At 58.4% G+C, this 12543-nt stretch overlaps 1 protein-coding gene and 2 long non-coding RNA genes across 5 annotated transcripts in view; 1 reads left to right on the forward strand and 2 right to left on the reverse strand.

Moving 5' to 3' along the window:
• The window catches only part of FAM207A (family with sequence similarity 207 member A), a 34678-nt gene extending 30762 nt beyond the window's left edge, over nucleotides 1-3916 (reverse strand). For 2 of the 3 annotated variants that reach the window (XM_040621810.1, XM_040621809.1), the window contains exons 1-2: nucleotides 3779-3916; nucleotides 1358-1466 (exon numbers count right to left, since the gene is read on the reverse strand). In XM_040621810.1, coding sequence (XP_040477744.1) covers nucleotides 1358-1466; nucleotides 3779-3916 — 247 coding nt within the window. Of the gene's footprint in view, nucleotides 1-1357; nucleotides 1467-2323; nucleotides 2418-3778 lie in introns of those variants that run through there. The other variant, XM_040621811.1, reaches the window with a different exon arrangement.
• Nucleotides 3917-4907: 991 nt separating this feature from the next.
• On the reverse strand, nucleotides 4908-10842 carry LOC103680694. Its single transcript, XR_573150.2, has 2 exons — nucleotides 8791-10842; nucleotides 4908-5171 (listed from the first exon to the last, which is right to left on the reverse strand). It is a non-coding gene; the product is annotated as an uncharacterized LOC103680694 (long non-coding RNA).
• LOC103680693 lies at nucleotides 6021-7825 on the forward strand. The gene is made up of 2 exons (XR_573149.2): nucleotides 6021-7287; nucleotides 7545-7825. It is a non-coding gene; the product is annotated as an uncharacterized LOC103680693 (long non-coding RNA).
• Nucleotides 10843-12543: the final 1701 nt, after the last annotated feature.

Genomic DNA, 12543 nt, shown 5'->3' on the forward strand with positions numbered 1-12543 from the left:
CTGACAATGACTGCCTGGGTCCCTGTCGGCGGACGTCTTCGGACCGTGAAGACGATGGGAAATCAACACCTAGATGCACCTGTGCCAGCGGACCTCCCCCCAAGTCCCCTGAGATTCACCTGTCTGAGCCCTTGGGAGCCTACAGAATTCACCTTCTATGCTAAGACCCACAGAAGCCTCAGTTCCAACTGCCCCTTGGAGTTTCCGCTCAAAGAGGCTTCTCCCAGAAGATACACTGTTTTTCTCTAGTTTGCCTGTCTTCTGTTAGTTTACTTAGCAGGCTCCTGGCCAAGAACCCAGGGGCGGGCTCCCGCTACAGATTTCAATGTACTAAGAAGCGCAAGGAGATGGGGATGGGCACATCTCCCCTGCGAAACAATAAAACCCCCAAAGCGAGGTGTAAACAGCATAACCCCAAACAAAGGGCTTGATATCAACCACAGCTGTGAAATAATTACAACTTACAACCTTAAGAACGGCTTACAAACAGGAGATGTAAACCTGGAATGATATTAAAAACCAGGAAGCCATATAATTACCCAACAAGAGAACACTTCGATTGGACAGAGTTCCACGGGGCCACAGAGATCAGTGGTTACAGCAGCACGGCTAGAAGGCAGCTACTTACAACTTCCAAGACTGAAAGGCAGAGCTGGCTTACAGACCATACGGCCCTGCCCTGCACAGGCTCACAGGCCGCCAACTGTGAGTGCACAGCTCCGGGGACCACAGAGAGGCCTCTCTCCAGGCGGCGGTAGTGGCAGCGGGGACAGCGGTGGCGTGCCCTGCCCAGGCCAGAGCCCACCGCACACAAGTGCTGGTGACCAGCAGCAGCCTGTCAGAGAAACAAGCAGCAAAGTCCCAAATGCAGGAAGTACACTGGGAAAAATGACCTGCGCCACATCATAAGACATGAAGGAAAAAGTGGGGCAGGAGCTGCGAGGACCGGTGGCCTCGTGTGCACGCTGATTTCTGCAAAGAAATTTTTAGGTGACCACGACAATGTAAGCACCCCGTGCTTATATGATGATAAGGACAACGACTGACTGATTTAGGTGTGACAGCGGTATTGCACATTTATGTTTTAAGAGCCCCATGAATACATATTAAAAGAATTAACGAGTAAAACACTGTTTGCTTCAAAATAATCCAGTGTGTGTTGAAAGAGGGTGATGGGTACAAGGGATATCTTTACATCCTTTTCTACTTTAGTACACCTTAAAATTTTTCCATTGGACAAAAAACCTTTGAAACACGTACAAGTTAGCTGAAACTCACCCTGGCCCACACATGAGTATGTTAAACCCGGCCTGGGGCCAGAGCTGTGAACACACGGACCTTAGCCACGCATTCTCACCTCTCCTAATGGAAGCCACACTCCTCGTGTCCGGGTCCAGCTTCTGCACCAAGACTCCGGGGTCTATCTTAGTTCCGGCAAAAACGTCAGTGTTCATGAAAGCCCATTCCTAAAAAGAAAGAAGATATAAGATTTCTCTGTGGCTCCAGAGTACAACGCGAGGCTGGTCACGGAGCGGGGAGAGACCCCGGAAGGGCCTCTCGATGAGCCAGGCTGGGCCAGCTCCTCCATGGAGAGCCAGGGGAGGTAACCCCCGCCTACCCAGAGCTGAGCCCAGGGCCCTGGGAACCTAAGGCAGCACTCCCGCCCGCCCGCCTCAAACCGCCAAACATGCTTTGCTCCTGGTGTGAGGCCCACCTTAGCCCAGACTCAGGATGGGTAGTGGTTATGAACATTCAGAAGCACTGTGACAGGAACCAGATTTCCCCCTTGAACCTGCACCATCTTCTTCCCACAGCACTGTCCCACCTCAGCAGTCTCTCCCCAGGCCTGCCTCCGACCCACACTCATACCACAGTGAGACTCCAAAACCCTCCCAGTCACTGCCAATCACACTGTGCTGAGCCAAAGCCCACCTCCCAGGCCCATGTGGCTCATGACATGTCCAAGCTCCAGGACGGGGACCCTGGAGGGACTGCAGCATCAACCCCCAGGGGAGTCACAGACCGAGACAGGACTGCGGTGAGCAGAAACCAGCCTGAGTGCCTGCAACCCAGAGCTCGCACAGAGCACCTGAACAAGAAGCCCACGCTCCTCGGAAGCTCCCAGGGTGGGAGGGAAAGTCGGTCAGCAAGAGACATCAGAAAATTCACAGGGGGCAGTGCTGGAGCCTGGGAGGCAGCTGGGAGGACCAAGCAGGGAAGGCCTCCCCAGCTGAGCCCTCCTACCAAGGAGGAGCCACAGGAGACCAGGGGCAGTGTGCAGACCCAGGCCGCCCACGGCGGTGTGCACACAGCCAATCCTCACCTCTTTTCACGTGGCCATTCAGACACTGTCCACAGTGGCGCTTCACACCTCGTTGCTTCAAACTTCTGGAACCTACTATAACAGGTATTGACATTACGAGGCTGCGGTGTCTTTTGAGGTGTGCAATGTCATTATGTGACGAGAAACCAGTGGCCTGTGTCACTGCCTATTCCGTGTCAGGGTGCAGCAACTGTAATCTTCGTCTCTCCTCAAGGTTTTCTTCTGCTTCCTTCTCTTCTACAGTCCAGACATCCCTACTCCACAGTCTGCATCTGGTAATCCAACTTTTGGCCCTCACAGCATCTAATTCCAATGCCGATGCTTATTCTCTGTGGGCTGTTTCCTTCTAACCTGGCTGCAGTCCCGAATCCAGCAGGATTCTACCCGCAGGGGGAATCGCACCTGGTCTGACCAGCCCAGGCATGGAGAGCCAGGGCTGCAGGGAGACCCTGCTCAGATGGGCAGGAGAGGGGTGCGGCAGACGATCTGCCAGCAACCATTTAGCTAAATCTCATCACGAACTAAAGACCTATGGCTTAGGAGCTATGCCCTGTTCTCCAACCCCTCCTTACAGAAACTCCCTTGGGAGCTCTACTCCTCTGCCCCAGCGGCCAGCGACCCCTCCACCATGTGCCACGGGCTCCAGTCCAAGAAGGTGAGCCAGAGGATGAGGCTCCCTTCCCCCAACTCGCCCCCACCTGCTGAGCAGAAGCTCCACCTCAGGCGGGGAGGGCTGGGAACAGCAATCTCACCTCTCACCCCAGCTTCTGTAGGGCAGAGGTACTAACGAGCCAGGAAGACTAGGGGCCACCTCCTCGGGCCAGGGTAGGGTGTCTCTCTGGGGTGACGAAAATGTTCTGAAATTTGTAGTGACGACTGCAATCCTCTGCGAATACACTAAAAAATGCCCACTGAATTGTCCACTTCAAACGAGCCAATTCTACGACACGCAAATGACATTTGAAGAGTTTCCATGAAAACCAGGGCGCCGGTGCCAGACCCCGTGTTAAAGCAGCAGCTCCTCCATCGGCAGCTGAGCGTGCCGGGTCATTTCTCAGCAGCAAACAGGGTTAGGGCCGTCCGGAAGTCGTAAAGTCGTGGCCGACCAAGCACTTACTACTACACCCGGCGTCCACGTGCGCAGGGCTCGTGCCCCCGCCCCCCCGACCCGCGCGGTGCGGTCCGCTCGCCAGCCCCCGGCTCACCCGCAGCGCGCACCGGGAGAAAGGGCGCGAAGCCCCGGTCCCGGGGTCCCGGCCGCACCCCCACCGAACCCGAAAGCAGCAGGCGGAGCGCGGCCCCGGGAGGAGGAAGGACGGACGGACGGACGCGCGCACACATGGAGCGGGCCTCTCTCCCGCTCGCTGCCCCGCTGCCAGCCTCCCTGACGCCGCGCGGCCCCCACGCCCGGGGGCGGCCCCCACGCCCGGGGACGCCCACCGCACCGCCACTCACCTTCGCGCCGACCCCGCCGGCCGCCGCCTGCGCCGGGGCCGCCTGCCGCGCCGGAGGCGCGGGGTCGGACGGAGCCTGCCCCGCGGGCCTCACCGCCGCCTGGTGCACGCGGGCCCGCAGGCCCCGCACTTTCCCCATGCTCCCGCGAACCCCGCCGGAAGCCTTGCGACGCGCGCGAACCGCCGGCCGGAAGCTGGTCCTGCGCGCGGATCGGCCCGGGCGGAAACGGGAGCCGGGTGGCTGGGGTCCGGGCTCCTCCGGTGCCGCCGCGCAGGAGCCTGGGCGGGGGCGGGGCTAGGACGCGCGGCCCCGCCCCACCGGCCCCGCAGGTGTGGGTAATGTGTGCGGTCCAGGCGGCCGTCCGCGACCGGGGGCAAGGATAGACACAGCCTGCACGGGCACCAAGCATGTTGGACACACACGAGTGTGTTGGCCACACAGCCCCGTGCCTTTCAGAACGCGGCCTCAGAGGACGGGGGCGTGCGGGCCTGCGTGTGGTGAGAAGCGCAGCCCATCTGCAGTGAAGCACCCGGGCACGAAGGGGAGCCCCCACACCCTTGATCCCCCTAGTCCGTGTGCTGTCACTAACTCTGATCGAACACTGAGCCTTTCATTTACTCCGAATGATCCCCGGAAACTGGTGTGACGCGCGGTTCAGCCCCAGGGCGGAGCGGGCTGCAGGCTGGAAGCCCTGCTCTTGGGACTCCGCGGCTGCTTGCTGTGCCCCGGGACGGGGCGGGACGGGTCTGTACAGGAAGGCGACCTGGCGGCGGGCCTGACTCCCATGCTCATGGAGCCCGTTGTGCTGCTGGGGACGCAAAGCTGACGAATCTAGAACAAAGTACAGTACCAAACGGGCTGTGGTTGGGGCCATGCGGGAGTCCAGACTCAGCCAGGGCACTGGCCACACTGTACCCCCTACACTGGGTCCCAGCACCCACGGCTCAACCCCGGCGGGGAGCCCAGTGGAAGCCCACCCACCCAGACGGGTCTGGGAGAGGAAGAGCCAGCCACAGGCCGAGCTGCTGCTACTTCTCCGGAGATTGGACAGACGACCACAACAGCCGCTTAAGGCCAAGGTGATCGATCCGTGATTGACTCAAGGCCACATAACCGGCTGGAATTGGTGTCCACTTACACAGCTTTATTGAGGATGTGATATTCTAGAAAAGGCAGACCATGGCAAGTCAACACACCCTGCTTGGGTCGGTAGCAGGTCTGTTCGGGGCATCCTTGGCCAGGCTGTGCAGGAGCCGACCTACCCAGTCCCAGAATGTCCCAACAGGGAATGAGGCCATCTGTAGATGAAGCAGGCACCTCAGAGGCATCAGGCCAGAACATACAGGGGTGACTTCACGGCACGGATCTAGGCTGAAGCCGCAGGGAAATGTCACTGGAAGAAACCCCAGAAGACCCTCTCAGGCTTGACAACCCCACACTGTAAGAGCTGCCAACATGGATGTCTGACCGGCATCTGCCAGACCAGGTTGATCAAAAGGAGAGACCAGCTTCCTCTGGCTAGAACCTCTTGCAAGGCTGTGAGCAGCACTGCTTATACTTAGCACCTGGTCAGCTCGAGGCCTGCTGGACAGCTTCACTTTCAGGGTTGGCTTTTTGCCTCTTCTGTGCAGTGCAAGTTTTCTCAATAAAAGGAAAACAGTGTCCAACAAAATGGATCAGCTAGGAGTTTTTTAAAGTCCTGGGCCATGTTCTCTTTCCACCTGTCCCATGAGCCCCCTGGGTGACCTCCTCCTATCCACGCTTTCCGTGCCCTACCCTGCTATCCTGACATTTCCTTCTGCAGCTGGATCTCTCCATCTCCACCTGAATATTTAGTGAAAATCTCAAAACAGAATTCTTGGTGCGAATCCCAATCTGGCCCCATGCCCCAGCAGCATATTTGCCTTCCAAAGAATGGCACTGTGACCCACCCAGCTGCCCAAGCCAAAAACCAAGGCGTCATCTTCGCTGGCTCCCTGGTTCCTGTCACATTCAATCCAGCAGCCCCCTATCTCTACCCCCAAACTCCCCCAGCCCCACCCCGGGGTCTCCAGCCCTGGCCTCCTCAGCGGTCTCCCTGCCCTCTAGCCATACCCTTGGCCCTCCTGGAGTCCCTCTCTGCTTACAGCACCCCCATCTCCCCAGAGAGCCCTGGAAAGGCTACCCCGCTGGCCCTGCCCTACCCGGGAGGCCCCGCCCCATCTGCTCTGCCCTCCCCAGCGCTCAGCCGCGTCCCGGGGCGTCCCCTCCCAGCGGATTCTATGCTTTTTCTTGGACTCATTCTTTTGTCGCCCGAGGGCGCTCGCGGCCCGAGGTGGGCGCACTCTGGGTTTCTGGGTTTCCGGGCGGAGCTGGGCTCGCCGCGGGGCTGCGGGAGAATTCGTGCCCCCGCGCCTGCTGCCCTCCGGCCTCCGCCCGCGCGGACTGCACACAGGCCGTCTCAAGACCGCTGCGCGCCGAGGCCTGGGGTCAGCCGCGGAAGGATGGCCTCCAGGAGGTGCAGACTCCCCCGGGGCCCTCAGTGAGGGACTTCCTACTGAAGGACCGGGTTCCGCAGACCCCACCAAGCTGCGTGTGAGAGGGGCCAGCGACCGCTCCCGGTCGGGCAGCCCCTTGCAGCTCCGACGCCGCCTGCACCCAGTCACAGTCCTGGGATTTGGACTCCCAACCCTGCCTGGCCCTGGGCCGCTGCCCTAACCCTGCACTCGCCAAGTGCCCAGTGTCAGCACTTCCTTCCAGGGGTGGTCATGGAGCGGGGGGAGGGGTGGGATGGCCGCCAGGCTCCCCCGTGCAGCGCCCAGCCCGGCGAACCCGGCTCCAGATAAATTCTCCCCAGCGCTCCTCACTCAGCCCTGGGAATGTGTGCTCTCAGCCCGTCTCCGCCCCTCTCCCTGAACACTCTGCTCCCTTCAGCCCCTTCCTGGCCTGAGTCCCAGTCTCAGGGTGCCCCCAGGCCTCGCTCCAGGAAGGAAGGCCGTGCTCACACACCCAGACAGCCGGCCAGGCTTGGGCTTGACTTGGGCAAGGTAGGAACATCTGGCCCTGTTTCCCCATCTCTGCAATGGGGGTGCCAGTGCGGGGTTCTTGGGGAGACAGGTAGAGCCCCAGAAGTGCCTGCAGGCAGTGCGCTCAGTAGGTTCCAGGGTCCCGGAAAAGGTAGGCAGCAAATGCAGCCTGGTTTGCGGCTCAGGGAGGGTTGTGGGGACGTCCGTCGTGATGTCGGCGTGGGGTTGGCAGAGGCAAAACCCTGAGTGCACCCCAGCCCATCCTGCCCCGCCCAGGTGCTCGAGGGCGAAGGGATGGGAGGGCGTTTTCTGTCCCCCTCCTCCATCTTCCAGACCCTCCCTAGCGTTCTGGACTGAGCGGCTCGGGGAAGGACGTGCCCGCTGCAGGGCGTGCGGCTAAGACCTGCCCCACTCAGCGCCCAGTGGACTCGATTCACTGGCTACAAATCGGGAGACTAAGGCAGGCGCCAAGTCCCGCCGCCCTCTGCCTGGCCTGGTTTCTCGGTGAGGAGCGCCGAGGCCACGCCCAGAACCTTCACCGAGACCCCGAGGGGACGGCCCGGAGAGGGGCTGCGGGCAGGGGATGGGGGTCGTCCGCGCCGCGTAGACGCGCTGGCATCTGGGCGCAGTTGCCTCTCGGTCGTGCTATCCCACCGAGGCGACCCCGGCTCCCGGCGGGTGGGGACGCGGCATGCTGGGCCGACAACAGAGAGCTGGGTTCGTGGTCGCCTCCACCCCTGTGACCCTTGGCTTTGCTTCAGGGACTCCTGAGGTTAAAAATGGTCGGTTGGAATCTCTGCGGGGCCATTTGTCGTCCGAACGTCTCCATAACCAGACGAATTTCCGGGAATCGGGCACACACGCCTGCCTCGTGGCTCCTGGAGAGCGCGGCGGGTCCCCAGCCTGGGCGCGCAGGTGCCGCGGGGTGGACCGTCCGCGCCTGTCCGCGCCCAGGAATGCGACAGGAAGCTCAGATGCAAACAATTCGGGGCTGTGCAGTTCCCGAATTTGGAAACTTTTTGGGTAAAAACAATGTGCTCGACTCACTGCATGATGCCGGGGGCGATCGGAGGAAGTGGTGAAGAAGGGGTGGGAGGAAGAGGCCCAGGGAAGTCGCGATTTCGCCAGCGCGCTCTGCCCGCGGGGGTGCCGGGTGGGGCCCGCGGCCTCCCTCCAGGGGCGGTCCCAGAGCCCCAGGCCCCGAACTTCCAACTTTGTTTCTCGCCTCTCCTTCCAGCGCCCCCCACCCCGCCCCACGACCCACCCCCCCAGCCAGGTAGAGAACCCTTTCCAACGTTTGTTTTACTCCGGTCTGATTATCTCAGTTTATAGTTAACATCCTTTTCTGATTTTTCTACGTGGCTATCGTAAGCAATTTGGAAAATACAGAAAACGACTTTAAACAGCTAAAATCCCTTTGATCCCCTTGCCCAGAGGCGCCTGGCCAAGAACAGCCAGTGCCTCCCAGCACCCCTTCCTCCCCTGCCTGGGTCTTGCAGACTTTTTGACTTGGAATTTTCACGTTGCTCAGGAGTGAGAAGGGTCAGGTCTCCCTGGCGCTCACCCAGCACACAGCCCTGGGTCTCAGTCCAGCCCCCCTCCTACCCATGTGACCTTCAGCGGGCAATTCCCTGCGTGAATGGGGTCACACCCAGATGAGGGCAAATGTTCCAAACGCACCCCAACCTCAGCCTCACCCCAGCTTAGCCAGCCCCTGGGTGCTTTGCCATCAGAATGGGATTTTCCTCTCCTATCCCTCCCCTGTGTCTTATTCACCAGCCCTAATGGGCTGGGCCCTGGCCACCTGGCCCTGACACCTGCCCCACCTCCACCTTTCCAGGCTCTGCCGAGAGCTTCAGGTTTTTCATCTCAGTGTCCTGAGAGGAGGACCCTTCACCCCCACCTTTCAGGAACTGGGCTAAGGACTTGCAGCTACCTGCCCAGCAAGTGCCTGGGACTGCAGCGCAGGGTTCCCAGAGCCCAGGCAAGTGGCCCACCACCGCTCACCTGCCCCGCTCCTCTGTGGGCCACAAGCAAGACTGACCATGGGGCCCCACGCTGGAAGGGTGCTGCTATTCCCTTGAGAGAGAAAACAGGAAGAAGACGACAGAGAAGACTGCCCCCAGCCTGCAAGGGCTTCCCAGGTGAAGGAGGGTGAGATCTTTCCGGATAGGTCCCTCTGGGCTGACAGGCCAGCTCTGGACTGGGGCGCAGAACCAAGGTGGGGGACGGGAAGCAGATGGGCAGAGCTGGGGCACTTCATGGGAGACTGGGAAAAGAGGCCCCGGCCCCAGCTGGATGCCCACAAGGGTGATGTGGACCCAGGTGGGACAGGCACAGGAACACCCACCTCTGGGGTATGGGGGGGACCTGGAGAGCCCAATGAGATGCCTCAATGTCCTCTGTGGAGCAGGAGGAGTCTTGAAACTAGTGCAGGAGGCTGAGAGAGCTCTTCAAAAGAGAGAAAAGGCCCCTAGGTTTGACTTCAGCTTCAGGTGATCCCCATTCTGTCCCGGGGCTCTGAGGTCCTCCCCTCCTTCCTCCCCAGCACTAAGTGCCTTCTAGGTGCGGGCCCAGTGGGGCCTGGGGCTCAGAGTCTGCTCTAGGACTAGTCCCCTGCTGCCTGCCCATCAGACCACCAGCAGCGTGTTCCACGGACACTCGGGACCCACCCCCATCAGGATCTGGATCAGTGGGCTGGGTGTGGGCCAGGCGATCTGCATTCCTCACAGGCACCCTGGCCAGCACTTCGGCCGGGGTTTCCAGCTTCCTGAGTGTACTTCCTCCTCTCCCACACACCGTCCTCTGTCCCCAGTGAATCACTGGTCTCAAGCAGGGCTCTGCCCGGTTTTGAGCACAGCAAGCTCATTACATAGGATGGGCCCCGGCTGCCCCTGCCCCGGAGCCACAGCGTCCAGCCCTGTGACCAGCAATAGCCGAAAAAACACACTGCCTGCTGTTCCCGCACTTTCTCTGTGCCGGGCACTGTTCTTTGTCCCTATTGGCCCATAACCTCACACGCACTGATGTCAGGCCAGTGGTCACTGTCCTCACTGGCAGATGAGGGGACTGCTTGTCACCACAGCCACGAGGCGAGGGAGCAGCTCAGGTCTCCGTCCTGCACCACTGCACGTCTACATCCTGACACACCCGTGTATGAGGTGTCACCCGAGGCAGAAGAAGGATGGCTCCTTACCAAGTGCGGAGGCAGCAGGGAGGCCCGTGGGGACATAGCATTGGGTTGGGCCCTTTATGATGGGAAAAGCACGGGCAGGTAGGGGGGGCTTCAGAACGCACCGTTCGGGCAAGAAACACAGATGAGTTCAGGGATGAGGCAGGAATTAGATTTGGCCAAAACATGGGGTTCCCAGTGGGGGAGGGAAATTGAAAGTGGTTCTGTCGACCTTCCCAGGGATGCTGGTTGGGGAGAGGAGTGAGCAAGTTTCTCACGTACTCCTCCAAAGTCTCAACCTGCCCTGAAACCCACCTTCTGGGGACGGGCAGGGGCAGGTGCTGCCACCCCCGCCAACCCAGGAAGGCCTCAGAGGCCATGCCTTCCTCCGTGTCCTTCTACCTTCATGCTGTCCACATTCAGGGAAGCCAGGTTCTCCTCTGCGCCGCACTTCCGGGAGGGAGGGCAGGAAAGAATTTCATTCCTATCTATTACAAGCAAAGAAACAAATGCAGAAAAAGTAAGTTAGTCCCCCAGGTTCACAAGTTAAAAGGTAGAAGCAGAAAATTCAAGAAGAAGAAATTTCTTTCTTTCCTTTTTCTTTTTGTAAGAGAGGGAGGAGTCGGGAGGGACAGAGGGAGAGAGAAGGAGAATCTCAAGCAGGCCCTGTGCAGACCACAGAGCCCAACACAGGGCTCGATCTCACAACCCTGAGATCATGACCTGAGCCAAAATCAAGAGTCAGATGCTTAACCAACTAAGCTATACAGGTGGCCCAAAACGAAATTTCTCCATAAATCCAGGTATAGCCACTCCCCTCAAAAAAAATAAATAAATAGGGGCGCCTGGGTAACGCAGTCGTTAAAGCGTCTGCCTTCGGCTCAGGGCGTGATCCTGGCGTTCCGGGATCAAGTCCCACATCGGGCTCCTCTGTTGGGAGCCTGCTTCTTCCTCTCCCACTCCCCTGCTGTGTTCCCTCTTTCGCTGGCTGTCTCTGTCACATAAATAAATAAAATCTTTAAAATAAATAAATAAATAAATAACTACTGTAATTTTATTGAAAGCTCCATGATCCCTGGGACCTTGTCTCTATCACCTTTTTATGATTTGCAACCTTACATTTATTGGCACCTGTTGTGTGTGCCAGGCCCTTTGAGGGACCCTTTCATATATCTTCATGTGTCCTCACAATGGAAGGGGGGTGAGGGAAACTGGGGCCCAGGGAGGGAAAGGGATTGAGTGTCTCGAGGCTACTACCACTACCAGTGGGCCTATCTGTTGGACCCCAGGTGCAAGCTCCTCTCTTAGCTCAGCATCCGTTCCCCCAAACCAGGCACCTGGGGCAAGAGGAGCTTAGAAGCCAATCATGGAAACTGAGTTCCTTAATCCAGGGTTAGAAAGTACAGAGTTTCTTTGACAAAGGCAGGCCAGACTTTCAGTGGGCACACATCCCTAAAGATGTCCACGAGTGGCTCTATTTGGCATTGGTAGAAATGACAAACTGAACAGGAAATGGCAATTTGATAGGTACCCTAAAGAGAGAAATGACCCCGGGACCTGGGTTAGGGTTAGGTGGCTCCCCTGACTTACCGGAGCCCCATAGGTCAGCCCGGTCTTCATAGTGAAGAGAAATTAGATTCCAGGGGACTGGGAAGGCATTGTGACCTTCCTGTTGTGGTAATGAGGATGTTAGCTTCTCCCACCCCCGCCCATCCCTCACATTCTGTAGAACAGTGAACAGTTTCATTTTTAAATTATTTTTTTAAGTAGGCATCATGTCCAGCATGGAGCCCAAAATGGGGTTTGAACTCGTGCCCCTGAGATCAAGACCTGAGCTGAGATCAAGAGTCAGATGCTCAACTGACTGAGCCACTCAGGTGCCCCCAAACAGTTTCATTTCTAATCTAGGCTCAGTGCTTTTGTTTTTCTGACAATGTAGACGTGAACTACTGAGCCTGGTGGACATCCTATAATTACATTTTCTTCCTTATACAACTTCTGGTTTTCCCCCAGAGTTGATAATTGCTTAACCTTTTCTGGCTCAATCTCCTTTGATCTAGAGCCAAGTCTTCTGTCCCCCTACAGGTTCTCAGTGTGACCTCCCACAAAGTCAACTCTGTTGGTTAATCTTTATGTTCTGATGAGGCTTGGGCAGTCCCTGCTCAGGCCATAGGCCTGCCCCTGCCCCAGCCTCCTCACGGCATCCTTCCTTTATTTGAGTTGAAGGGAGGAGCCCTGAAAGAGGAAAACTAAAGAGAAATGTCTGCTTGACATGAAGGTGGTAGTTGGGTAGTAAGTGGGGATGAGGATATGTAGGCCAGCATCCAGGACAGTAGGTGGCTAGAAATGGCCCCAACCTCTCAAATACCTTCCCTACTTTCTATGCTCACCTGGCTGCCCTAGCACCCATGTGGCCTGGATTACAGTGAGGATCTCCACTGCCCTGGCAGGGTGACTTTCTGCCCGTTGGGGTGGATTTGTGGGAGACCCAGGGAGAGAACTGTCTGGGGCACCTGCCAGGGCAGACACTGTTTTCTGCTCTGTTCGGCCCAGCCGCGCTGGCGCATGCTTGCGCTTCCTCTGCAATG

The sequence above is a fragment of the Ursus maritimus genome, unplaced genomic scaffold (genome assembly GCF_017311325.1).
Source record: "Ursus maritimus isolate PB19 unplaced genomic scaffold, ASM1731132v1 scaffold_4, whole genome shotgun sequence".
Classification (NCBI taxonomy): Eukaryota; Metazoa; Chordata; class Mammalia; order Carnivora; family Ursidae; genus Ursus; species Ursus maritimus.